Source organism: Colias eurytheme, chromosome 6 (genome assembly GCF_061535395.1).
Source record: "Colias eurytheme isolate Ceu_HAF_F1 chromosome 6, ilColEury1 Martin Lab GWU primary, whole genome shotgun sequence".
NCBI classification, from domain to species: Eukaryota; Metazoa; Arthropoda; class Insecta; order Lepidoptera; family Pieridae; genus Colias; species Colias eurytheme.
Genome location: NC_142985.1, coordinates 11,010,077 through 11,037,484, shown reverse-complemented (window position 1 = coordinate 11,037,484; position 27,408 = coordinate 11,010,077). Strand labels below are relative to the sequence as shown.

Sequence of the window (27,408 nt, the reverse complement as noted above, 5' to 3'; positions counted from 1 at the left end):
TTCATTAAAGCGTCTCCGGTCTCATATGGTTTAAATATATTATAACGTACAATTGAGTATTGAATAAAATAAAAATAAAACATATTCTAAATTATATCATACGCAGAACAGGGTTATCTTATCATTTGTTTGTTTTTTCATTCGTATATTAAATTTTATCGGTTATTATCAAATGTCGATTTATAGGAGTGAGAAGCTCTCGGAGCTTCACTAGCACGTACAACCACCGATTTTGGCAGTTGGCTTTGCTGTCAATTGGAAAATGGCAGCGACGAGTGTTGTCGTTCTCGACAGAGGCAATAATACAACTTGTACCGTAAATCTTTTCGGTAAGTAAAATTATAAAATTATCCCCTATAAACATTAGTAATAACTAGTGAACAATATTGATTTTTTTGTGTTTCCTTCACGATAACACTGTAAAAGCCGGATAACCTGAAAAAGTTTTGTTTTTTATTTATTTTCAAAAGATGCGCGGAACTTTTAAATTTGTTTTCACAACATTTAATATTTTCTAATGATATGAAATAGGTCAAACCTTAAGTAATAAAACTATTTATTGGGTTTTGGTATCAGGTTTAGTATAATAGAAGGTAACAAGTTTTTTTTTTATTGAATAGACAAAGTTGTTCGCGGCGATTTGACCTTGGTTATTGGATTGTAGGAAGTAAACTGTAGATACTTCTAAATTGTAAGTGATTATTTGATGTACTCACAAAAAAATCTCATAAGTTGTATAACAACATTAAATAATTCAGTTATGATTAATGTAATAAGTTGATTAAGTACAATATAACTTGTATTTGATCAACATATTATTTTAAATTAATTAATAAAACATATTGTTTTAGGTGCAACAGTAGTATCATGGCGAGTTAATAATCAAGAACAATTATTTGTTAGGTAAGTGATAATTTAATTAAAGTATTTTGGTCATTTATTATCTGAAATTTACATAAATTCAAGTTACATAGTCTATAAATACTAGCAATATAAAAAACTATACACATACCTATACAAATATATATATTCTGTATATTCAAATTAATACATACCGATAAATTAATTATGAAGAACAAAATATCATAAATAAAATAAATCTTACACTTTCTTAGTATATAATTACACATACACCAAAATAATCAACTTTGTTATGTCTTAAAATTTTGAAATCATGTAATACGTGCTAAAACTCAATTTTTAAAAGGTAATTAAACTTATCATGGGTTCAATTATCTATATGGATGTTTAAAAACAATTTTATGGTTTGATAAAAAGGTGATCAAGGTTACTTATATTATATAATTTACTATTTACAAATTGGTATTGCGTATTTATAAAACATTATACTTTTATGGGTTTTTATTTATAACTCAGGCCCCGGAATCACAGACACAATAGAAAATCTATTGTGTCGTGGCCCGATCGGGCCGTTCGGGGCTCAATGGTTAAAACATCTAGAAGTTCTTTTTAGTCATTCTTAATGTTTGTTTATACAAGTATATGAGATAAATGGTAATAAATATGTAGTATTCTTACTAAATAACTATTTTTGCAATATCTGAAATGTGACTGTATTTTGTAAATTATCAATGTAACATGAATTGAATCCTTACATAATATTGTCTATAATAAATCACATTAGGCAAAAAAAGGTAATCTATAGTTTAAGTAAGGCCAATTACTGCATAATCACAATCTACATAATAAAAGAATTTATTTTACAAAAACAAAATTAATAGGTACTTAAAAAACCCACCAATTTGGATATAATGTTATCACTCCATACATGCCTACACACAGAAAAACGAATGTGTGAATTGTGTCCTTCCTAATCTCGAAAATTCTAGTTGCACCTAAACTAATTAAACTTAAAATATTTATAACATAATATTATCTAATGAAAATTCTAAGTTAATTACGTGCTTGGATTGGGTTTTTAAATGGATAGTCAAGCTTTTCTTGGAAAGCACAGTCACACACACACACATCTTTATCAGTAAAGTGTAACATATTTAAACAGTGCATTTATTGATTTTAAAAAGATTTTCGCTTTCAACTATAAATATTTCTTCCCGAAGACTTACATACCTATATGAGTATAATAAAAAGAAAAGATTAGATTTCCAAATATGTTAAGTGTAATAAATACATTTGGGCACTAAGACGCCAAAAAAAATAATTTTATGCCTTGCGTAATTGCGCCCGTGTGAAGCCAGGCCGGACTTTTTATTTCCAAATTAGTTTTAATTGTAGGTCTTAAAGCTCTAGATTGAATGCATAGTTTTTAAAACTCGGATTTAAGTTTCAGAAATAATTTGGAAAATCCAAAAGTGCACGCCTCATAATTTTTTTTTAATAAATATTTTTAATTATTATTTTTGTTTATTTAATAACAATTAAACCACATCGAATCAGACCCTGAAAAATGAAAGGGTTCTATTCCTGAGCATACTCAAGCGTAAGAGAAAAAAAAAGACTCGATTAGTAAAGTATTTCGGTCGCTATCGTGTTAACAAGAAAAAGGATCCGCACATACAGACACACGGACGTCCAAGACAGAACTTTTTTAAACTGTTTTTTAACTAGTTTAAATAACAAAAATGACATCAAAAATATCATGAACGTTAAAAATAATGTTTTTTCTTAAAATGTGTGTGTATGTATTATCTTACAAGTGCAATGTATGATACATAAAGACATATTAAGTTTGAAAAATCAGATGTTTTGCGCGAAGCGACAGTAGTACCCACCTCAACGCTTCGCTAATGAGGCGTGCAATAATCTATAAATTACGGCGTTTTGAGATAGCCGCAATATTCTACATAAATTTAATAGCGATTACTAAACTTTTGTAAATTTTCTAAGTCCGAAGTAAAAAGCTAAGAAATGTAAAAAAATGCCTTTAAAGAGATATTAACTTTCAATAATAATCATGTTTTCTATGCCTCTTATTTTCTTGTATATTTTCATAGAAATAAAACAACCCTTCCGATACTTTTTATAAAGGTTCATATACACACATAATAGGTAATATAAGTTGCATGCATAAATTGCATAATGTATAGGAAATGCCCGTCCTAGTACAAACAGGAACCAATGTATCTCTGTCCTGTTTTATTATGTAGATGTATTCTATTAGGTTCTATGTATAATTGTTATACATTTTACGATGACATGTGCTCCAATATATTCAATTAACGAGCTCTTTTTATGAATAATATAACAATATTTCATATTTATTATGGATGGAACTTTTAATGGCGATCTGAAAGGGCACTTTGTTGTTGTTCAGTGTTTGAGAGAGCTTTACACGTCTATATTTTTATAAATGACAAAGATTAAAGACGTTAAAAGGTGTACCAAGGAATGGTAAACTAGCGTGTGTCATTTGGTATATTTTATTATAATATTTCATACGTTCTATGAACGTAAACGTTTACAAGGCGAAATTATCTCAGCATTTTTGTTAAGAATTTTATTAAACTTGCTAGGTTAAAGCTGATTTTCAGAATCCATATCTTGTGAAGTATATATTTATTGAAAAATTTTTGAATATTGCAAAGACATTGCAGTTACATAATAATAATTGATTTGTAATAAATAACTAATGGAAAAAGACCTTCAGTACAACGAAAGAATGAATAATGCTCGTGAAAGATCGTTTGCAAAATGAATAAATCAGATTTATATAACGACGCTATCACGGGTTTAATTAGCCAAATAAAAATTACAATTACACACCCACTTTGAAAGGAATGACGTTAGTGGAATGAATTTAAATATTAAAGATACTTTGTGACGTACATTTTAATGCATCAAAAGCCTTTAATTATACGGTTCATAATTATTATTATATGCTGATGATACACGAAATATTGCTGGTCTTTATTTCTATTCAGGTAACTAAGAGGATTGTTGTATGTCGTTAAAAATGTTTATTTCTATTTTATTAATGTTTGAATACGCTGAAATAAGTCTAGTCTTTTTTTTTTTTTTTTTTTTTTTTTTTTTTTTTTTTTTTTTTTATAGTGGGGAAATCTTCGAAAGATACCCACGGCCCCCGGGGATGGAGCCAAGGGTTATGTCGGATTCTTACCGACTAAAACCCCACTGTGTTCCGTCGAGCCGCGCAGTTAGCCGGGGCCGCGGGTACTCTTAGAAATCGTCCACGACCCTGGCAGCGGACGCCCGGTTACGGGCCCACCTCCGTTACCACCTACGGCTGCGCGCGTGCGCGCCTCCTCCTTCCTCTGCGAGGCGGCATGAGCGGAACACGTCTCATGTCACCTCACTGCCCCGGACGATGGAGCGTGTCCCCGGTCCATCGTCCAGAGCCCTTCGCTAGGGAGGCAGGTCGCGATGGCTAGCGACCGCGACTCGGCGTCGGCGCCTAAAGGGTCGCCGGCGCCGCATCGGGTCCGCGAGAGGGTTCCCCTCACGAACCCGCTCCGCCTCCTCTTTTCGCACCATCACCTCCTCACAGAAGGCGACCACCGCACGCCAGGACCTGGAGCCTCCAACCATGGCGCGAACCAAGGACGGGAGCGAGAGATCCGGCCCCACAGCAGCGACCAGTCGCTGTCTAGCCACGGACCACGCAGGACACACACTCAGCGTGTGGTCCGCTGTATCCTCCTCGCTTGGGCACCAATGGCAGGCCATGGTTGGCTCCCGGATCGCGACTCGACACAGGTATCGTCCGAAACACCCGTGTCCAGACAGTACCTGTGTCAAGCGGAACGTGAGAGCCCCATGTCGTCTGCTGCACCATTCTAAAAGGACCGGCCGGATGGCCTCCACCGTCCTTACACCTGCAGTTGGGTTCTCGAGACGCCGCACCCATTCCTCCATCAGACGCTCGCGAGCCGAAGCCCTCCAGCGCGAAAATAAGTCTAGTCTAGTCTATTCGGAAATGCTTTTTAGAAGTACTATCCCTAAATAATATGATGTTCTGTTATTATTTTAAAGTGAAGTTTTTAGCAAAATTTTTAGAAGGTTTTATCCTGCTGGTCCTCATATTGGCGAAAAATTGGCCAAATTCCTAAAACTTGCTTAGGAATTTCTATCATAACCGCCAGATGTTGGACTTCGTATAGTTATCTTGTTTATTATAATATCATAACTAATTACATTCGAATGTGTTGGAAATAAAACCGCGACCGTGAATATATCCGCCTAAAACTTAGCGAATGTCTGTTACTTGCGTGAGGCCCAAAGCCCCTTCTGTCGGTCATATAATATTTCAGAATTTGCTTCTATTATGTGTCTTTTGTTACAATAATTTAAGAAGTAGAAGTACTAAACAATAATAATCCTGGTATATTTTGATACAACAAGGAAAGGAATAGAAGATTAATTATAGGGATAGGAAAAAAAATAAGCCATTCTGGACCGAGCAAGATAGTTATTGATTGACTACAATGTTTTCTCAAGCTGCTAACAGCTAAGTGCGATAGTTGAATGATATTCTTATACACTAGTACTAGATTATGATTATTATCTTGGTAGGTACTCAAAATTTCGATTACATTATTTCGTTCCCTGCGTAGTAAAAATTACATAGTAAAATTAAAACTTCGGCGCGCGGTTCAGGATATCGTAAGGAAAAATCTAGTTAATTTTCAATCCATTATAGAATCAAGTTAATCTGAAGTTTGGAACTAAGGTGACGTAATGCCAGAAGGCTTGCAGAGCTATTAATATTGCATTAGTGATTTCAAAGCGAACGTGCGGCTCTCGGAATAAATATTAGGTTTTGTTCACCTAGGAAGTTCTGGGTTATTGTCTTTGGCAACTTGTACATATATGTATTGTTATACAAATCACCTCAAGGGGTTCAGGATACTGTTACAACGGTTATACACTAATTATTGAATCCAGATTTTCAATCCATTACTTTGACAGATTTTATCATTTTTGGCCTTTCTGTCCTCTCATAAACGGGACTTAATTCTTTAGTAAACCTTCTACAAATGTGGTAACAAATATCAGGCATACTGTAACACAAACAGTTTGTGTGAAAGTCGAATAAATTTTCCGTCCGAAAACAAAATGTAATCAACTCCCAATGTACTTAGAAGTTTTCCGTTCGCAATTAAATCCAGTGTAGGTACTAGTAACGCAATTAATTCGGAATCAATTTAGTGGCGCACGTATTGTTCGGATGCAATTTGGCCCTGGGACAAAAACGCGTCTCGGCCCGCGGATGGCTCTAACAAACGATCCGACTGACGCTAATGATTCTATGAAAGGATAGGGCTGCTACAGTTTTGTTTTATTAGGGAAATTATGGAGAAATAATTTACGCGTAAGGGACAAAAAAGATGTTAGAATAGGTAACTTTGAAATTCCTGCAATTCTAGACCACTTATTTTGTCTTGGGAAATTTGTGCGAAATGAAGAATTAGATAGATATTGAAAAATGTAATGATAAAATTAACAAGAAATGGTTATACTTACTCGCCTTTTTACTAGGCAGGTTGTCTGCCTATTGATGTTGTATACGTATTACAATTTAAGTAAAAGCGATTGATTTACACAGCTATAAGGATTTCAATCAATCAAAACTCTTTTTGGATACGTATATAAAAGGATAGTGTATTTGTGATATTGGTATTAAATAATATTGCTTCGAAGTTTGTAAGTTTTATGGTTTTATTGAGTTCAATTTTTATGTGAGTTCAACAGAATTTTATGTTCTACGTGAATTGATAGCATAGAAAAAAAAACAGAATGTAACCCAGATACTTTATGTTCAATATTCATCGGTATATTTGTATCAAACGTATATATCTAGAAAAATTATTGAAGAATGAAGATGTCTGTAAAATAAGGATTCGATTATTTTAAAGGTATTTTTGATAACTGTATCTGTACCATGTATATTATTATGTATAGGTATAGCAAAAATATAAAATAATTAGATTGGCAAACACAATATGTTATAGACGACCCTGTGGATGCTTAAACGGTTAACTACTGAAGTAATTCACACAGACTCACTGAAATACTCCTGTTTTATACAAATGGAGGTAAATAGCCATATTGTGTTTAAATGATTATTTTTGGATAATATTTAAAGTCAATTATGTAGCTAGATAATTCTAAATATTCTAAAACGTGATCTTGTTGATCAATTTCTGAATAAATAAAATAAAATATCTTTATCGATCTCATAGTAACATCAACAATGTTAAATCGAACATTGACATTCCATAGGACAAAGAAAATAATAAAACAAATCATTTCCCGTAGGAAAATAATCGTAAATTGAAAACAATTTGTATTTATTATGTACTTATATTGGATCCACGACCAACAAAGTGTCATAAATCATTTAGTTTCATCTAAAGCACTCGCCTCGAAAGGGTCATATTTGTTTAAGTGACACTCAAAATATTGGGATTTGAAAATACAATTCAAGGGTTAGAAAATCTGCGGGAACCCCTGTCACTAGCAAAAACTTTGCCGCCTTCTGCTCCAATATTAAACATAGTTGGTAGGTTTTTGTAAGCGAGCGGCCGGGATCGCTTGACCCTTTCATATCTGGGGGTATCGAGGGCGTGAAATCTTTTCAAATTTTAATGGACCCATTCGACAGGGAACCTGACTGATGATTCGGAGGAAGCTGGATCGATTAATACACATGCAAATGAAGCGGTTGTAATAACTCCGTGTAAAGTGATTGACGCATTGTCACGGCTGCGGCCTGCCGCTTTTTGCAGCAATTGCTTCTCGGTATTGAACTGTTCTTTACATTGTATTTTTGTTTTTACCTTCTTTGTGTGTGATCTGATGATTTATAAAGACAAGTTAATTACTAAGAATATAATTATTATTATGGACGTATTTGTTAACATATTAATTTGTTTGAAAATAACTAGATAGCACAGCATTTCTATAGGTAACTTTGGTCGTATATTATAATACTCCTCCATTACCACTTCTGCAAGTAATTATCCAAACAACAGTACCGCTATCAACTTACAGCGCATTTATCCCGGAGCATTGCTAAATACACGAAACAAACATTAGTTACGGAGAGCAAAGATGCCCCTGCTAGCCTCGTGTTTTTGTGGTCGCGTCTGCAGCCCCGGGCTCCCCCTCCCCCCGGCCGATGACAAATGGTCCCACCCCGCTAATGCCCAGATAATTTTATGCCGTCAAGACAGAGATGACCGGCATACTCCATCCCATCGCTGCATCGATCGCTTCAACGTCCTCATCATTATACGCCACTTCACGGATCACCAGCCTCTGAAACGGGTTTATCGCGCCATTTGAATTAAATTGATGATTTCAATCATTAATTTACCCTATTCGGTCTCCATCTTTAATTAATTACGCTAGCTCGGCTCATCGTGATATTTTTTTGCGACGTGTGAGCGTACGGAGATTGAGATCCGTTCGGTCTCCGACGTATAACGTATGTGAGGGATTTATTTTAGTTATTATTTGCACATTAGCGTGGGTAATTAATTTGCTCGGTTCTGTATTGAAAATGATACCAGAATGCACCTATAATATTGAGTTAGAAAATAAAACTTTATTAATTGATACCGTCTAGAATATTTTTATTGATAGCTCAATACTTTAACTATCTCAATATTTTGTACGTTACCTAAATAAAACATACCAAGAATAAATAAATGCGGCAGCTGAACCCGATATATAAATATAACGAAATAACTTCTGAAATTACCTCGATTCCCGTTCTTAGAACGTAATATTATGTGGTGATAATCTATCTCAGCTTTGAAGGTAATAATTTCTACATTGATGGAAGGTAACCAGTAGCCGGTAGGTAATACGAGCAACAAAATCCTGTAGTCGGAGAGACAGTGATTTTTTTGTTACACATAATGAGATTGACTCCTCGTTAAGTACGACTAGGTGTATTAAATCACACGGTGGCGAGCCTTTAATGGTAAATTCTATACATAATGTGGAAGCGTCCTTAAATATTCTTTATGCGGTAAATTGCGTAGATGTGATGCGGGAATTTTAATATTTGCTGTAGAGTCCTTTTTGCTTCGATCGATTAAACTTTTCTGATGTATTTTTTTATTGTAAATATCTTTTGCCTAAAGCTGGATCATACATGCTAATGCTATTGCCTATTTACTACTTACATACTTTATTAATAATAAAAGTGATTTATGACCTGTACCTTTTTAGAAAACTATGTTCAATGGGAATGTAGGAAGTAGACTTCAATTCCACCCAAATATCGACCTACTTACACTTATATATCTCAACTCTAAAACAGACCTGCTCAAAAATCGTCAACAATCAGTGCGTCATCTCTCAGTCCACAAGTGTAGGAATGCCCTCGTCACCCAGCCGACCGGTCACACCCCATTGATTTTACTGAATAGCCATCCTATCAGCTTCCACTCACTTGATCTTGAGCTTTGTGAGCCAAGTTTTGTCTGCCGTGACGTCATAAGGAAACATGATGATGGGTTGCGTAATGTTTTAATGTTCGGTTGTGGCTTTGATTAATGTGATAATTTTAATTGAGGTGTTTGATTCAATTTCTGTTGCAGTAAATTGGAAGTAAAAAGGATATTCTAATGAATAATTTGTATGTAAAATTTTCCATAAGTATCTATTAGCGTTAAAAACCAGTAAATGATAGTATTTGTAATATTAAATGCTAGTAGAATTCGTCACAAACTTTCCTGCTAGCTAGCTGGATAGTGTTTTTGATTATTATAAAATTGTTATTTTGAAAAATATTCGAAAATTCGTCTAAACTCTTCACTACATAGTATAAAACAAAGTCACTGTCTCTGTCCCTATGTCCCTTTCTATGCTTAAATCGTTCAAACTACGCAACGGATTTTGATGCGGTTTTTTTTAATAGATAGAGTGATTCAAGAGGAAGGTTTAAGTATATAATTTATTAGGTTTTAGTCAAAGCGGGCGAAGCCGCGGGCGGTAAGCTAGTGTTAAATAAATTAGAATAGTCGTCTCCATTGTCGAGTTTATGATTGAACTAGTAACCAAAAAATCCAAACTCCGAAAGATTTACATGACATAATAGTAATCGTATAAAAGCAATACGTGATATCATGAATGCTAATAATATCTATTATATTATTGATGTTAACATTATTACATGTTAACATTCTCAAAGCAATGTTATCGCCGCGATGATCGATGGAGCGTCCATTACAATACTATGTACAAAGGATATTATAATATTATGAACTATGATTATTTAAATACAGGTGTTATTTTGCACTTTAAGGAATTATTATTCTAAATTCATTCTTAAAATTTGATAAATTAAAATAAAGTAAGATAACAATTTCATGATACTTAATTATTTGAATAAATAATCAGTGTTAAAACCACTCTAAATAATGTACCTATAATTTGCCAAAATATTAAAATGAAACTGGGTAAAAATTCTTTAATAGATGTAATAGTAGATAATGGCAGAAAACACTTTATTCGTAATGATGAAAAATTAATTTCCACACTCCATACGCAATCTCCATAAGAAAACATTTAACCTAATCACATTTACGAACAAGATTACGATTACAACGCTAACAGCGGCGTTTCGAGAGTTTTTGTTACCATAATGAGTTATCATTTGGCGTCAAGAGATGCACGTGCTTGTGCCATTACTGGCCAACATATGTTTGTTTTTTCCCCATCCGTGCGACACCCAAGACATCGATTGTTCCACACGTTAGACGGGACAGCTGCGATGAAATATTAGAAGCGTCCGACCGGGATTTATCGGCGAAACGAGCGTTTAACTCGAAACACTGCCCTAATGGTTTATTTGTGAGACAATGGACTCGGCCAATTACAATACGAAACGAAGTGCATGTCATTCTGAACGTTGACTTAAAGCTGTTAGACCGGGAGATACTGACACAAAATTTCGAGTCATTTGTAACAGGATGGCGGTTCTACAGGGGTCTTAGTACGCAATGACAAAAAGAAAAATGATGGTGTGAACGCTGGTACCGGTGGGTTAGTCGCGTGGGCGTTAGTCGAACTCGTTGGAAAAATAGCGAAAGTCCAACGATTTGTAACACAAAAATTTTAGAATTTACCGATAGCCCATAAAAAAGAAGTAGGCGGTAGTGTCATGCCATACTTTTCCGGTATGACTTACAGCCCGCCATACCGACGCGAATGTGTTGATTTAAAAAAAACAATTATTCAACCATTTGTACCAAGCTAACTTTTGCACAGGTAACCATCGTCGTGCAGCCATTTACGAAAATCGCCATGCCATACTTTTCGGACGATTCCAAATGGTCGCCATACCGCCGAAAATATGCAAAAATTTTTTATTTCGCCTATCTTTTTGTACCAGTATTGCATTTGGCTTTTTGGAGAGTATTTGATAAAATGTGACCATTATTATATTTGCCATACTTCTAGTAGGGGGATAAAGTGCTGTCATACTTGAAAAATAAATTTATTATTAATTTATATAAGTGAAGATTTCCAACACCTAGATCTTTGAAATTTTGTATTTATATTCGTTGATCCTCAAACTTACAGGAAAAATAAGTGCCATACTGTTACAAATCGTTGGACTTTCGCTATTTTCCGACGAGTTCCACTAACGCCCACGCGACTAAGCCGCCGGTACCAGCGTTCACACCATCATTTTTCTTTTTGTCATTGCGTACTAAGAACCCTGTAGAACCGCCATCCTGTTACAAATGACTCGAAATTTTGTGTCAGTATCTCCCGGTCTATGTGACTTAAAGCGACTATTGTCAGTATTTCGGGGTGTTGTAAGGTTTGTCTCTTAAATCAATGAAGAGGAAAAATTGTGTTCGTTTTAGATATGTTTGATATTTAAATGATGGAAGAAACGAAGAATATAATTCATCTTTTAAATTATTATCTGAACACTAACCATCAGTTGAATGTGTTATTTAATTACCAAATCGGCGATTAAACACAATTACCAAATTAAACTAGCACAAGACATGATGAATATATATTTCTGAATATCGCTAATTGCGTCAATGAGCGTAATAATTTATCACAATTAAGGCTTTTCACGTTTAGTTGGGTATTAACTATTAACGATTGTTACGACCTTTGACTTGTTTCTAAATGCTGAACGGAAGGCTATAATTTATTTTAAATTATTTAACGTTGGAGATCATTTGTACATTGTTGTTACTGAGGATGATGTGTTCAATAATGAAGCACATCTTAGAAGTACCAAAGTCTTGAACTCAAGATTTGGAAATGTTTCTTCTAATCTTGTAGTATTTGTATTGGGTGTACAAATCAATAGATCAGGTAGAGTAATAAATGAATATTGCCACATTCAGTTATATTCTCTTTGTTAGACACGTAACAAATTGAATTTGGATTTATGGATTTAGCTTTGTACATAAATTATCTTATGGTATAAATTATAATGAAGCTATAGCAGATTAAATTCAATGCAGGTAATGAGATACTTCCAGAGATTTCAAGTGTACTTCAAATAACCACCGATCATTATAATGTAATTCTTTACGTGTATACAGTTTCTTGCCATAGAATCAACCTACGCGTTCATTGCGTGGTTATTATAATTTTCGTCAGTTCGTGATAGCTCATTTTGTTTGGGCGTGTAATTATCTACGTACAGTCTAAAAGCAATAAATAATAAATGGAATCGACACGCGAATAGCATCTTTTCTCGTGACGATTTAAGATGTATTATTCCGTGTTGAGATGATACAGTGTTGTGTGTCTGGGACACGCGATTGGGTTGTAGACTGTAGTGGCTCGAATGACATCAGCAGGATTTGTCTAGTACAGCCTTATACGGTCTCGTCTTGTATGATCTATTGAATGGTGCTTGCGAACAGCTGACTCCGGTGATGACGAATAGTAGTAATGTTGTAGGAACATTACCGAAAATGGTTCGGACAACTTGAGCGGGCTATCGAATATCGATGCTCTCAAATAAATCGACAATTAATTGGATTTGTTTATTTGTAGGATTAACACCGCCTCTGCCTTTAATGGATTCGTTTGTAATGGCTTTGGATTCGTTTTGCGATTTAATTATTTAAAAGCTTTCCTTGTTTATTGAATTCTTCGTTTTTGGTTGTTTATGGTTCTAGTTGAGTATTCAATCAGACTAGTAATTATTGCCATGGTATCGACTCGGGGAAAGAGAAAATGAGATTGATTATTGTTGATGTTAAAGTGAATATCGAAGAAGCGTCAATGATGAAATATTTGTTGTGATCAACAAATTGTTATTTGTTGCACGAAAAAAAGTTTGAGTTTTGCTAGAAAGTGTTATTAAAATTACGGTTATTGATTTTAAGTTTTTTTTTTGTTGTGGTTGATGGCTATTAGCGGTTTAGATGATTATTTCATTGTAACTTTGTTGGTTACCTATGATTTTAACGAAGCACTAAATTAAACATTTTATTGTCGTTCTTTCAAGTATATTTTCATAGTAAGGCATTCTACATCAGATCACAAACATTGTAATTAGCGATGTATTTTCATACAAATAAACTGGATTTGAACTTGCGACCCGTCTAAGCTTACGCCCGTCAAGCATTTGAATGAGTAATTTATTATTAAAAATAATACATTACTTAAAATTTCAAATAGCCGTGTTGCCAGCTCTTATTGCTTAATTTTTTGTTCGTATTTTGCTGACGTATTACGTGTAAATTTTCCATACTTCATAATTAGGTATTCATATAAGATAATTTGATAATTTGTTTGCGTACATTAACAATTGTTGATTTTTATGGCTCGAATAATTAATGTACAATGTTTCTCCATAAATGTGAGAAGGAATGGATGCATTGTTGTTTAGAACGAGATGGGCTTTTAACACAGTAAACCAACTTCATCAAACCATGCCAATGCCATCCTTCAAACGATAATTCAATTAATCTGCTTGTACATACATATTAGGTTTTATTTCAATAGTATTAACTCACTTGAATAATTTTTAATATCGTAGAAGACTCTTAGTTGACTTTGTTAATGCAGTAAAAAAAAACTAATTAATACTGACATTTGTTTGTGTGTATCTCTTATGTTAAAATAATTTATTGTGACTCTTAGAATGTGGATAATTAGTCGTTCTAAAACGTGAAGCAAGAGACCACTGGTTTGTTCTAATCCGCTTATCTTGTGGCAAATGGCCCGGGGGTGGGGCGGGCATATTAATCTGCTGTCCGCAGCATCTGACTCTGACCCCTGTCGTGGTGTACCCCACGACGTTTGTCTTTGTCGGCTTGCTTTATGGCTATTTGTTTAAAACCGTTAAGATTTGTTCCCCGAGGCAATCTCTTCTGCCTGAACGCCTTTGTTAGGAGGCATCGACTCTTTTACGCTTTTCGCAATGTACATAGTAATAATTAGCATTATCGACGCTTTTCGATATTCAACTATTGTTTTATGGATTTGATTTTTAAAATGTAGGTCTCCATCAATAGCTGTGAACGTTTTTGAGACATTTAAATTATTGAATTAATGAATGATATTATTTTTCACCGCAATTTTCAAGGCTCTCCGCTCTGTGCCAACAAATTATAATATGTAGTTACGAACGTATAAACGTCAATGTTTTTTTAACTATGTTCGTGAGCAAGTTCCTCAGAACAATCAGTACCCTTGTCTAAAGTTTCTATTACTTATGTGCATAATTATAATAATTTGACTCATAAAGTAGATGGTAGATTAGGGTGTTACTGGTCCCGCGTTGTGCCTACGCGTCACAGATTATAACATTAGTAACCATTTTAACCTTACGCCATAGCTTTAACGGCTTTGTTTTACCATTTATGTACCACATGGCAAAATCGACTATTGAAGTGAAAGCAATTTATACATTGTTCGGAGATTACCTATTATCTGGATAAATGCAACTTTGTGGATGATTAGTGTTAGACTTGAGTTTAGAAAGTTACAACATAGGCGATAAGTAAATGCATAGATATTTTTTACGTAATTGAAATTTTAACATTTCCTTATTACATCGAACTTCTTAGTCCCTTTGTATAATGTCATGTCAATCTATACATGTTCATCTATCATCGATCGTTGTAAGACAACATTTTCAGGATTCCTTAGATACTGCTCGCTTTGGGGAAAATATTTACACAATGAATCAACCGTGAGTCGCATCTGAATCTTAATTTTGACGCTGATACGTAGTATTTATACCAAGAACTTAGCAGGTGGTCAAATGAAAAAATCATCCTATAATTGAAACTGCAATTACAGTCACTACATAATGTCGTTGTCACGTCAATTTATAATTAATAGTGGTCATCGATACTATGCTGTCGTTAATTATGTATTTTTTTATAATTCCTTACTTACCGTCAATTACATTTAGAAATGCTATAGCTTTACTTGTTTTGGGTAAACTATCTCGATCATCAGCGGCAACTATACGATAAAGATCTTATTTTTAATTAACCACCGAAGGCAGCAACAATTACTCGTGAATGACAGTTCTAAAACATCTAATTACAGTATGTCGCATCGCCTGTGCGACCTTTAATTTGTAGTTGCTTGCACTAGCTGTATCCAGGTATTTTTTCTTTTTCATCAAACCAGTTTATGGCCTCCTCTTAATATGTCAGAGTAACACGCTCCAAGTCATTAACTCGGTAGCTTCAAGGAGGTTTGACTATTTTTTCCGACGTAGTTTTAAAATTCTTTTTTAACTGTGTTGCTAGAGAAAATAATTAGATTATTCATTGATCGGTTAAGGGTACTTACAGAATGTAAACTTCAATATGAGAGGATAAACATAAATAACAGCTTAATAACGACTGTAAATGTGGATTGGTAAAGTACTAAATACTATTAATATATTTTAACGTTATTAACCTTCATTAAACTGCATACGGTCAATTAATTCGTTTTTCTTTTTTGGTTTATAGACACACAAGAAAAAATGACTCCGATATTCAGATCGATCGACAGAGGTCTTTATATCCAAATTTAACGAATACTTTTTCTTTAAAAACGTTTAAGTATAAATTAAAATTAATGACATTCCAAGTAATTAAAAGAAATTAAATTGTGATAATGGCGATACATTTAATTTTAATAGGCTTATCCGCTAATAACGTTCAGTCGTTTTCACGTACAGAATAAACCGGTAATTGGTATAACAATTTTATTGTGGCTCGCTTTTTTAATTTTATAACTTCCCGGCGAAGTCCTGACTCGAATAGATATGAGCCTCAGTATTAATGAAACACCATTCATGGGCATAACAGGTTCTATTCATTACTCGAGTAATTACAAGTTGGCTTATCATTGAATAGTACATCGTAGAAGCTCCCGAGCGCATCTCACGAGAACTTATCAACAATGTTGAGAAATTTTAATAGCTCAAGTCACATATTCGATTGGTTCATGAAAGTCTACAACAATAGTATGAGAGCGACATTGTTTGATGCGCTTTTTGTGCGATATCCCGTTCGGATGAGCGCCTGCTATGATTATTGCCTTCGAATCTCACAATCGCGTCTGTAATCTCATTGTTTAACTCTTTTATAAAATTAAATGGCAGAACTATAAGATTATATAAATTAATTGCAGATTGTATGGATATCATTCTTTTCTTACTAGCTTATTGTGGCATCTTTATTATGAAAACAAACGCTGTGTCCATAACAAGAAGTTTCACAAACACTTTATCAGTTCTAATGAAGATATTATGTTTTATACAAGGATTCTACCACGTAATAAGCTGGCGATTCATGCTTAATAACACCTCTAAGAAGTGATGGTGATTATTGAAATCGATCATTTGATACGAAGGTATAGTTGGCATTCGGTGGGGTTGATGATGGAAGTATGGAACGAGTTTCCACGGCGGTAAAAACTCGGTCGGTGGCAAAGCGGGAATGTATCGGGCCCGTCAACCGCCGCTCATGAAGGAATTTCACCCGGAATCTCCAATTAAAACTTTATCTAGTCCCCTCCGAATTGTGATTTCGTGGAATCGCACTAACAGATTGTCGCCTGAATCGCTAATCATTTAGTATTTTTTTAAATGGTCTGCCAGAATTATGGGACGACTGAAGCAGTCGTCGATTGGTAGGAGATGTCCATGGTGAATCACAGGGGCAATCGCGAAACATGTCGTTAATGATTCTGAGGACTGTTTATCATAGAATAATTTCTTAATCAAAATAATCTATTATAACATTACAGGAAGGATAGAGTTTTGAACTGTTCAATACAATGTTAACGTGGAATTGAACGTTAGAGCTCATGGCCCTGAAATGTCATATCATCTCGTCAAACCGGTGTTAATGCCATTTACAAAAATACTTCCATACTCAATATTATATGCGATACTCATTATGAGTTAGTAACCAGTAATTTAATGTAAACTAGGGACGTCTTAGTGAATTTATGCAGTTAATAAGCGATCAACATAGCTGGATAGTTAACGTACTGCATATTGAAGAGGTGTTTTATAGTTCAGGTGACAAGCTGCTGGCTGATCCAGAATCTAGATTATTGGACATTGTTATAGTGGCGTGCCATTTAGGTTTCTTTTTGTGTAACACGTTGTTTGCTCATCAGAATGATATAAATAATGGAGTTGTGCAATTTGTTCGTAATTAAGGTTACGAGTGTAGATCAAAATACAAGGATTATTATGTTTATGTTCACAAACTATTATCTATGGTATTCGTGGTGTCAGAAGTGTACAGCTGCCGGTTGGTTTATATCAAGTTTTACCTGCGTTTACTTATAATTCACTTCGTATAACTATCTGCGTAGGCGATGCTATTGTGAATTTTCTAAATCAATTTGCATTTTGCAATCTATCAAAAGACCGTAGTTAATTATATTACTCAAAGTCTGTCGAGGAATCCATGTTTTCAAGCTAAGGTATCTTTGTGTCAACAAGGTGGGAAAATAGTCATTATATTGTTTTACATATAAAATTGAAACTATTAATAATGTTGTTCAGTTTATTGTGAACTCGATCATGCAAGGGCTAATCTTACATTTTAATGACTTGATTACGGCATTGCCCGCAATTGCTAGTAATGCAACCACTTAAACTTTACCTTAACCACATTAAATATTTAACGCTTTTTTAATCCGAATGAAATTATCAGACCGATAACTGTTTGTGACAATGTAAATAAAATGGTAACTTTATTAAGCGATAACTTCATCCTATGAATTAACATAGCTGAGCTGTTTATACGCATTTATTTAATTTATGGACTTAATATCGTACCCCGGTTTATCTTTCATATTTTATGGCGTTTGTTCATTAAGCAATGATAAGGTACGTTTTGTAATTGCTATCCGATATCTAAAGACGCTTTATACTTTATAGAGCAACATAATACTGTAAAATGTGCGGACTCGATTGCTTACAGATGTTCATGGAGAGAAGAAGAAACTGTTTTGGTGTACTTTAATGACGTTTTCATGTTATTATTACTGCTTAACTATGTTATCTATAAACGATAAGCAATAAAATGCGAAAGAAATTAAACACTGGCCTTTTAAAGGCTCGAGAGAAATAGTTTGTTTTGTAGAATTGAGAACAACAATTAAAATTAAACATTCGTTAAAAGTTTTTTTATTTCTTCATATTTAAAGAAGAGATAAAGTAGGTAGGGTAGATAGATCACCGTATGAATTTAAAGTTTTGAAATCGTTATATTAATTAAAATTAATTATTCAATTATCGATCAATAAACTGCTAAACGAAAACTTTCAAAGCGTTCCCAATTCCTGTTTTCACATAGCTTCTCTAATTTTATGTCTAAAATTGCGTATCGGTATTCCCAATCCTTGGAAATGTTTCCAATTATTTCCCAAAGAGTTATCTCATCCCACTCATCGATTAATTATTATAAGTTTATCAGGACGTCAAGGCACAAGGCACACGGCACAAGATATCCAACGCTAAGATGAACGCGTTCCGCGCGGCGATGACATCTGCCATCGAGTCGTCCGTCAGTTGTCCAGTCGCGAACTCCGAAATGCTAAAAATGGCATAAATAATTTATACGCGGCTTGCTCGGCTCCGTTTTTGTCGCGACGTAGCGCTGACCACTGATGCATTTATAATATAAGGGTGCTTTTTGCAGCGTCCCTCGGCCGCGTTGGAATGCAACCGCTAAAATTGATCTTGTTCCAAACGTGAGGTGGAAAGTAATGCTGGCTAGCATACGGACTGTTAGCAATAACTAGTGTTATGAATGATGTCTGGTTTCTTTAGGGTATGATTCATTGTCGTTTCGGAAATTGATCACTGGTGTAAGATCTATGAGGAGTTAAAGATGTTCGGTCATGAAAACGAATCATTGAAAATGTTTTATTTTAGGATTTAATAAGGCAGGGTAGTGATTATTAATTGCTGAAATAACATTTTATTCAAATCGTGTGTTAACATCTGACATTTTGTAAATTTTTCGTCTGTGGGAAATTTTTTCATTATATCGAAAAATATGCTTGCAAATAAATTCCGACATAAATTTCATCTCTATTGAATATTTACAAAATACCTGGAAGTGGTTTTACGGCTATTAGAGCTGAAACATTGAATGAATCGGTCATAGTAAGAAATGCCTTCAATTTACCTTCAATAAATGAACAATTTAAAAGGCAATAAAACAGACCATGTCATATACATTGAAATGCGAAGATCTCATTTATAATAGATTACCTTTATTCGTTTTACGTATCTACATTTCATCGTAATAGGCCGTCTGAAGTGGGAACGCGGAATTAGACTTGCAAGCTACTGTCAGACAGACTTGCAAGCTACTATCGGACATTTCTTGCGGAAGTTTTCTTGCAGATGGAAAGGCGGCCTAACAATGAATCGCCTCTATAAAAAAAATAAAAACAATTTTTCTTGGTATTAACATGCGTGTCTATGATTGAAAAATTATTGCCATAGACAAAATAAAAACATAATTTTATAATATTGGTTACATTTATAGTTTTTATTTCCAACAGAGTACTCAGTACTCACATTGTATATAAATTATAATAAATATATGCAAGTTTACGGGTTTTTTTATTCAAATTTGTGTTGCCGTGGCATTCGAATAAAATGCCAGTTTAAGATCTCAGGATTCTTTGAGACGAACAAGGCTTTATTGGGTGTTTTTTCTTCTACCAAATAACGTCCTGCCGCCGTGATCAAGTTGCCTTCTTAGTTCTTCATTTAGGTAGCTCTAAGTAATCTGCAAAATAGACGCTGTTTTAAATTAGTTAAAATGTAGAAATATTTAAAATTTTCTATTATTTTTCCGAAGTTTGAGAACAAATTGTGAAAGAATTTAACAAAAGTTTAAACAAAAGATTGAAAAGAAAGTTCTGTATAAGAAAAAGTAAATGGAAGTTTTTGTAAGTTAGTTTTAAAAGTTAACAAATTTTCAGCGATGAATTAATTTAACAGAGATTTCGGGAAACGATGTGATTGTTGATTTCCAAATATTCAGTTCATAGACGAAGTTTAAGGAACTATAATATTATATTCTGAACAAAACAATATTATTGTGTCATCTGAGGGCTTGATGGGATTTTCCACTAATAGGAGAATAACAAAACTTATGTTAATACAAATTTTGATCACGATATTTTCAATTCGTACAATTTCATATGAACCTCAATTTAGTTAACATTTTTTATAGGTATATCAATGCAATTTGTCATAAATAGATGGGCATGTCTAAGATTTACCTTTATTCTTATTTATTGTATTCTCAAACATATCTAAATTAATATTTTTATTGTTTTCAGTAAACAAGCAATATTCGATGGTAAGAGGCCGATCCGAGGGGGAGTACCTTTTGTATTCCGTAAGTATTTATTTCTTAATTATTCCTTAATTTCCGTCCGCGGTTTCGTTTGCGAGAATTTTAAATATCTCAATCTTCCATTTTTTTACTCCCTGTATTACTTTCAGTGTGGTCGATATTTATTTCGACCGTAGCATTCGCAACACAATATAGTCTTCGTCTTTCTTCATTATGATGTATCTATAAATCAACATTCATCAAAATTAGTTTTGTATGTAGTTGACTACTACATAATATGACAGTAGGATGAATAGAAAGGTGTTAATGCGAAGCTTATTAAACAACTAAAGATTCGCAGTTAAACAACGATACGACAATAGCCTATAGATGACTTAAGTGAATAAAATTAAGATTGAATTCGAATAGGCTTTAATCAATGAATATATAAAAGGTTAATAAGAATACATTATGTACATTGTAGATACAAAAAAAAGGCTCCTTAGCCTAATTGCAAATGCAAAAGCGTTCAACCGAAAGGTTTTGAGATAAAGCCTGTCTAAGTGTAGTCAATACGCTTTACTTAATCGTAAATGCTGTCTGTCTCCGTAATTATCAGCTCGCAAGTCGCAAATGCTAGCTGTCGAATACCGCCATTTTTAATTCTTCGGTAATAATAATTAAAAGTCTTCAATGTTTTTTAATGCAAGAGAACTGTTAATTGTTATATTATCTGTATTAGGTGAGATGAATTTAGTTTTTCTTTCCTTGAACAAATATATTGTAGGTTTTTCGGAATAGCACTTCATAGTTATAGGTCGTTCAATAAATTATTTACAACCTTAAACTATAAATTAAGCGATCGGTCTCGCTTGTAACATAAATCCATCTCTGCGCCGACAAAGTATTTCTTAGGCAATATCAATAACCATATTTTACTTAAAGTTTTATACTATCTTCCCTTGATAGGTAGGTAATAGTTTTTAGGGTTCCGTAGCCAAAATGGCAAAAACGGAACCCTTATAGTTTCGTCATGTCCGTCTGTCCGTCTGTCCGTCTGTCCGTCTGTCACAGCCGATTTACTCGGAAACTATAAGTACTACAGTGATGAAATTTGATGGGAATATGTGTTGTATGAACCGCTACAAAAATATGACACTAAATAGTAAAAAAAAGAATTGGGGGTGGGGCCCCCCATACATGTAACTGAGGGATGAAATTTTTTTTTTCGATGTACATACCCGTGTGGGGTATCAATGGAAAGGTCTTTTAAAATGATATAAAGTTTTCTAAAAAACATTTTTCTTAAAGTGAACGGTTTTTGAGATATCAGCTCTCAAAGTCGTAAAAAGTATGTCCCCCCCCCTCTATTTTTATAACTACGGGGTATAAAATTCTAAAAAAAATAGAGGTGATGCATGCTAATTAACTCTTTCAACGATTTTTGGTTTGATCAAAGTATCTCTTATAGTTTTTGAGATAGGTTGATTTAACTGTAATTTATTATATTTGCTGCTACGGAACCCTTTGTGCGCGAGCCCGACTCGCACTTGGCCGGTTTTATTTAATGTACTAGTTGTTTTGCAGCTTTGGCATATTTAACATATGTTATAGAAAATGCTACGCTGAATATAAAATGATAAAGTCAAAGATTAATTATTTATTAATGTATGGGCTATCATAGATGGAAGGTTTGTTAATTGAATATTAAAAGTGCAAAGTACTGTCGCTTATACCCTAGTGGGTATTATGATAGATGAGTCTGCATCTGTTTTGCAGTTCAAGTTAGTGCGCAGTCGAATTGTTAAAGTTTCTAGAGCTTTCCATAATGTTTTTGTTTAGGGATGAAATTTAGGTTCTCTTGTGAATTGTGATGTCTCATATATGTCTGCGAAGCATATTATATTACCTATAACCTACACCACCATAAATTATTTTGATATGCAAATTTCGGTAGGAAAGATAGTTTGGGCATTATACATTTGCTCTACTCCGACCTGCTCCATTTATTCAAGGATGATATTATTGATCTCTCATTTGAACAAGGGAAATTAGCCTGCATAACATCTCTATAACGAGAATTGTATCCCCAATTTCCCAGCTAAAATATCGTTAATTTACTTATCTATCTCCATTTTCAGCCCAATTCGGCGACTGGGCGTTCGGGCCGATGCACGGGTTCGCGCGCATCGCTCGTTGGCATGTGGAGAAGATGCCCGAGAGATTGCCCAGCGGCGACGTGGAGGCCATCTTCAGCCTTATGGACGATGACTTCACTAGGTCCATGTGGCACTTTCAGTAAGTGTTGTTTTGGGTTTTAGTTTTGTTTAAAATGGTAAACAAATGTCTGATGTTCCCATAATGTAAACGATTTTCGCTCGTGAATTAATAAATTTCAGTAGTATCGATGAGTAAATGTTTTGATTAAATTTTTTCTAACTTTTAAACCGTGAATACATTGGTTAATTTTTTAAATCCGAACGAGACAATTAATTAATATACATTAAAATTTGCGTATTGTAGTAGTAGCGTGTGTAGTTTTCCCTGAATGACTATAATTGTTACCTACTGACTATATCAGCGGAATATTAGAACTATCCACATAGGAAAGGAAATTCAGTAAATATATTTGTTACCACTATCCCAATATAATAAAGGACTCCCAAAAAACGTCTACATATAACACCATCCACCAGGTTCAGACTGACATATCGGCTGATCCTGCGCGAAAAGGAGCTGCACTTCAACATCGGAGTATACAACCCGAGCAAGGAGCTCACGTTCAGCTGCCAGCTGCTGCTGCACACGTACTTCAAGGTGCCCGATGTGAGACGCTGTCAGATCACCGGCTTGCACGGGTGCATGTTTATAGACAAGGTATGTGTTATCTGTGGCTTGGAATCGTTTTAAAATAAAAAAAAGTTGGTGTGATGGACCAAAAACGCGCGAGGTCATTAGCAAAGGGTGTAGCTACTGCGCTTTCTACAAATATTTGCTGCAGAAATTAATTTTTCTTAATAATACCCTACTTTCAAACTACCCTAAATTAAAAAGATCGGTCAAGTGCAAATCAGACTCGCAACTCTAAAAGTTCCGTAAATTCGTATGTTCTGTGAAGAAATGTTGGTTATGTAAGCGATATTATATTATTTCCTCCCATCGTAAGAGCCGTGACAGTGTGATGTACTTACTACACGCTCGAGCCTGGTCACAAGCAAATCAACGAAAGCACATAATATTTTCCACAAACATTTCCTTAGACTACCAATTTTCGCCAATAACATCTTTTTCAAACTACCCTCAAAAAAATCTCCCATATAATAATATTGTATTCCTATAATCTCGTCGTCAGAGCCGCGACGGTGTAATGTACCAGGACACGCGCGAGGTGGTCACCATCAACGAGTGCACGTCACGCATCTATCAGAACACGATGCAGGAGCACATCATCACCAACGTGGTCAGCGGCCGCAAGATGAGGATACAGAAGTATAACTTCCCGGATACCGGTGAGTGTCATTATCATCAGTTTTATATCATCATCATTTTTATAATGTTCATTAAAGTATTCTTTCTTCTTTTATTTTTTTTCTTTCAATAATGGTTTTAAATTTTAATAATAAATGCTTATAACGGTTAAATAGGCCACCTATAAAGATTAAATTTGTCACTCGTGTTGTCCATGTCAGGATTATACTTGTGAACGCAATAAACAAGAGCCCCGCAGAGCGGGTCGTAACCATCGCCTTGTGGACGATTGGAAAATGTTACTTTTATTCAATTGACAATTATATATCCTACTTATATTAATAAATAATTTATAATGTATGTTACTTTCTTTTTTAAGAAATTACAAGAATAAGACATAGGATACTATGAACGGGATCTACGTGGGTTTTTATTTAAAAACACGGGCAATGTCTCGGAAACCCAGTAATAAATTATTATAATTTGTATGCAATCCGCAGTGATCTGGAACCCGTGGGCCGACTTGGCCAAGGAGATCCCGGACCTGGGCGACGACGAGTTCCCCAACATGGTGTGCGTGGAGGCGGGCCGCATCGCCACGCCCATCGTGCTGCTGCCCGGCACCGCCTTCGAGGCCAGCCAGATCCTGCAGGTGACCTACTGATAAATAGACGGGTCGCACTCCGGGAGTGCCGCCAGAAGTGAAAACTTGGTTATTAACGTTCAGCATGTTTGATATTTTGGAATGGTATCCGTCTTACGCATGGAATATAAGGGCTAAAAAAAAAACTGTCTTACGCTTTTTCGATCAGGTCACGTGACCTGACGCGAGTTTAAGATTTTATACCCAACGCCGCTAAAGAAGTTTTCACTTCAAAAATTGGTTGTCTGTAAAGTCGGTTTACTGACGATAGTTGAACGTGACAACGTCCGATTAGGATTCTTTGTCGCTCGTTCCGCGCTCTCGCTTGCACTTCAAGCCTACATGGAACACCTCAGAGCGGGGTAACGCCGCATGAATCATGTTTTTTCGTGCGTGCAGCCGGCTCTATCGAATTATAAGGCGTTGTCACGTCAAATAAAATATTTTAACAAACTGTAAACCGACATTTAAATAGAACCTGGTAGGCAGCAGCTTGCAAATAAAAAGAAGTTATCAAAATCGGCCAATAAACATACACACACAAAAAAATAAAAAATGTACAAACGTTTGCTACGAAAAGGCCTTATGGACTCGGCCTTCGGTCAAAACAATGACCCATACACCAATAGTTTCATCGCTGTTATTCGGTCATAGCCTGTAGCTACACTATGCATTTTAATTTGTAACTATAAAACTATTTTCATTGTAGAATTTTTTTTTCTCTTTCCTTTTTCAACTACTTAATATGATATTATACTATGTAATATATTATTACCACCACGTCCGATAGAAGTGATAACTTAAACATTTATATTTATTTTCATTTTCAGGTTATGTAAATATCGCGTACGCGATCGTACAACCGTCCAGTGGAGCGAAGTCAATTGCGTATGTTTATGACAATATTACCGGGGCGATACAGGCAGCTACGGTCTATCTCTAAATAATTGTCTATGGCATAAAAAAAACAAACCATAGATAACACTTACACAATAATTTGAAATTTGTCACGTCAATGTCAACGTCAAATAAATCTACAAGTGCGCGCTTATTTTTTTTTTCAGCAGTGCACAGATTGACAATTATTTGGTTTTTAATGCAAGAAAATTATTTAGGTGTCGACCACACTCGCGTTACATGTTATTCCTATCTCCTACTCATTGTGTAGTCTATGTAAGAATCCATTTTAAAATCAATTGTAGTATACGGCGAATATTCCGTTATTTCAACTCAAATTTTGATCAGTAAATTATAAAAAATACAAAAATATTATGGTTGTGTTCATGTCAGAACTTATTTAAGTGGTAGCTTAACCTATATCCACAAATAATACAAACCTTTGTCCATTATATAATATAGTCCATTGCATTTATAAATAATTTAAATAACATATCCAGCCTCTTCAACGTTAGCATAATGTCAATTTTGTATTTTAACTACTAATTAGTAGGATTTTTAATATTTTAATAATTAATTAACCTAATGTAATGCCTTAGGCATGTTAATAGGGCGCTAGATTAACTCATATGCAATATTTTTCAACGTTTAACGCCCTTTTTATTAATAATGAATATTCGATAAATAATTGTGTATAAACATTTCAATCCATTTTTAATTTTGAAATTAAAAACATGAATTTATAATTTAATATAACGAAGCAGCTATTTCGCACAAATAATCTTAATAATGATTAAATCTTGCCAATTTTCTTTCATCTCTAGTACTTTTCCTATTACTCCCTGTCTTCCTTTTTTCTTGTTATAAGCAATTTAAAGGCTTTTATTGTCTTATTAATTATTTTTAACTTACGATAAGTAATCGATTGAGCATACTATCAATTTTATCTTTTAATTCTTTCCCTACGCATAATACTCATGTAATGTGTTACATTGTTAACTTGTTTTTTATTAAGTTAGCGTTATTTGATGGGTTCTGTAACTTAAGTAAACTCAACGTTCCAATTTCATTCCTATTTACTTGATAAGAATTTTACTTATTTACTGTTTACAATAAGAAGCATTTGGTTTTAGGGTTAATGAAGTGTTTTTATTGAATCTCGCATGGTAATTAAATCTATGTACATATGTACTGAATCTCAGCCCCGTGAATGTACAAATATTTTTTTTATATAATTCTTTTTGTTTGGATACTTTTGGAGGCTTTTAAAGTATACGAGATAATTGTAAGAATATGTACTTAGTTATAAAGTTCCTCGTTCTGTTTGTATTGAAAAATTGATAACCGTTTATGCGATTTTTGTAAGCTCTCTCTAAACAACCGAGCACATGCACTATTTTAATTTTTTTTTGTTCCTGAATGTTTTTCATTCTAAATAAAAGTTAAAATTATGTCATGTTATCTATATGTTTTATATAGCGTGTGCTCTGTTTTATTTTAAAAATTGTAAGACATTAATTTTCGTCAAGGTTCGTATGTAAACATGGTTAATATTTGGTGATCTGATAATCGACAATTAGCAACGAAGTGTACTTCCTTAGGTGCAATAAAGTGAATAAGACATTA

General features: G+C 34.3%; 1 protein-coding gene across 1 annotated transcript; it reads left to right on the top strand.

Annotated features, from left to right (window-relative positions):
• The first annotated feature begins 240 nt into the window (after positions 1 to 240).
• LOC149908022 (uncharacterized) lies at positions 241 to 27,408 on the top strand. The gene is made up of 8 exons (XM_090103151.1): positions 241 to 329; positions 852 to 903; positions 20,779 to 20,837; positions 22,916 to 23,072; positions 23,471 to 23,651; positions 24,127 to 24,283; positions 24,743 to 24,894; positions 25,716 to 27,408. The coding sequence occupies exons 1-8, from the start codon at positions 263 to 265 to the stop codon at positions 25,722 to 25,724; spliced, it is 834 nt and encodes a 277-aa protein (XP_089959277.1). The 5' UTR covers positions 241 to 262; the 3' UTR covers positions 25,725 to 27,408.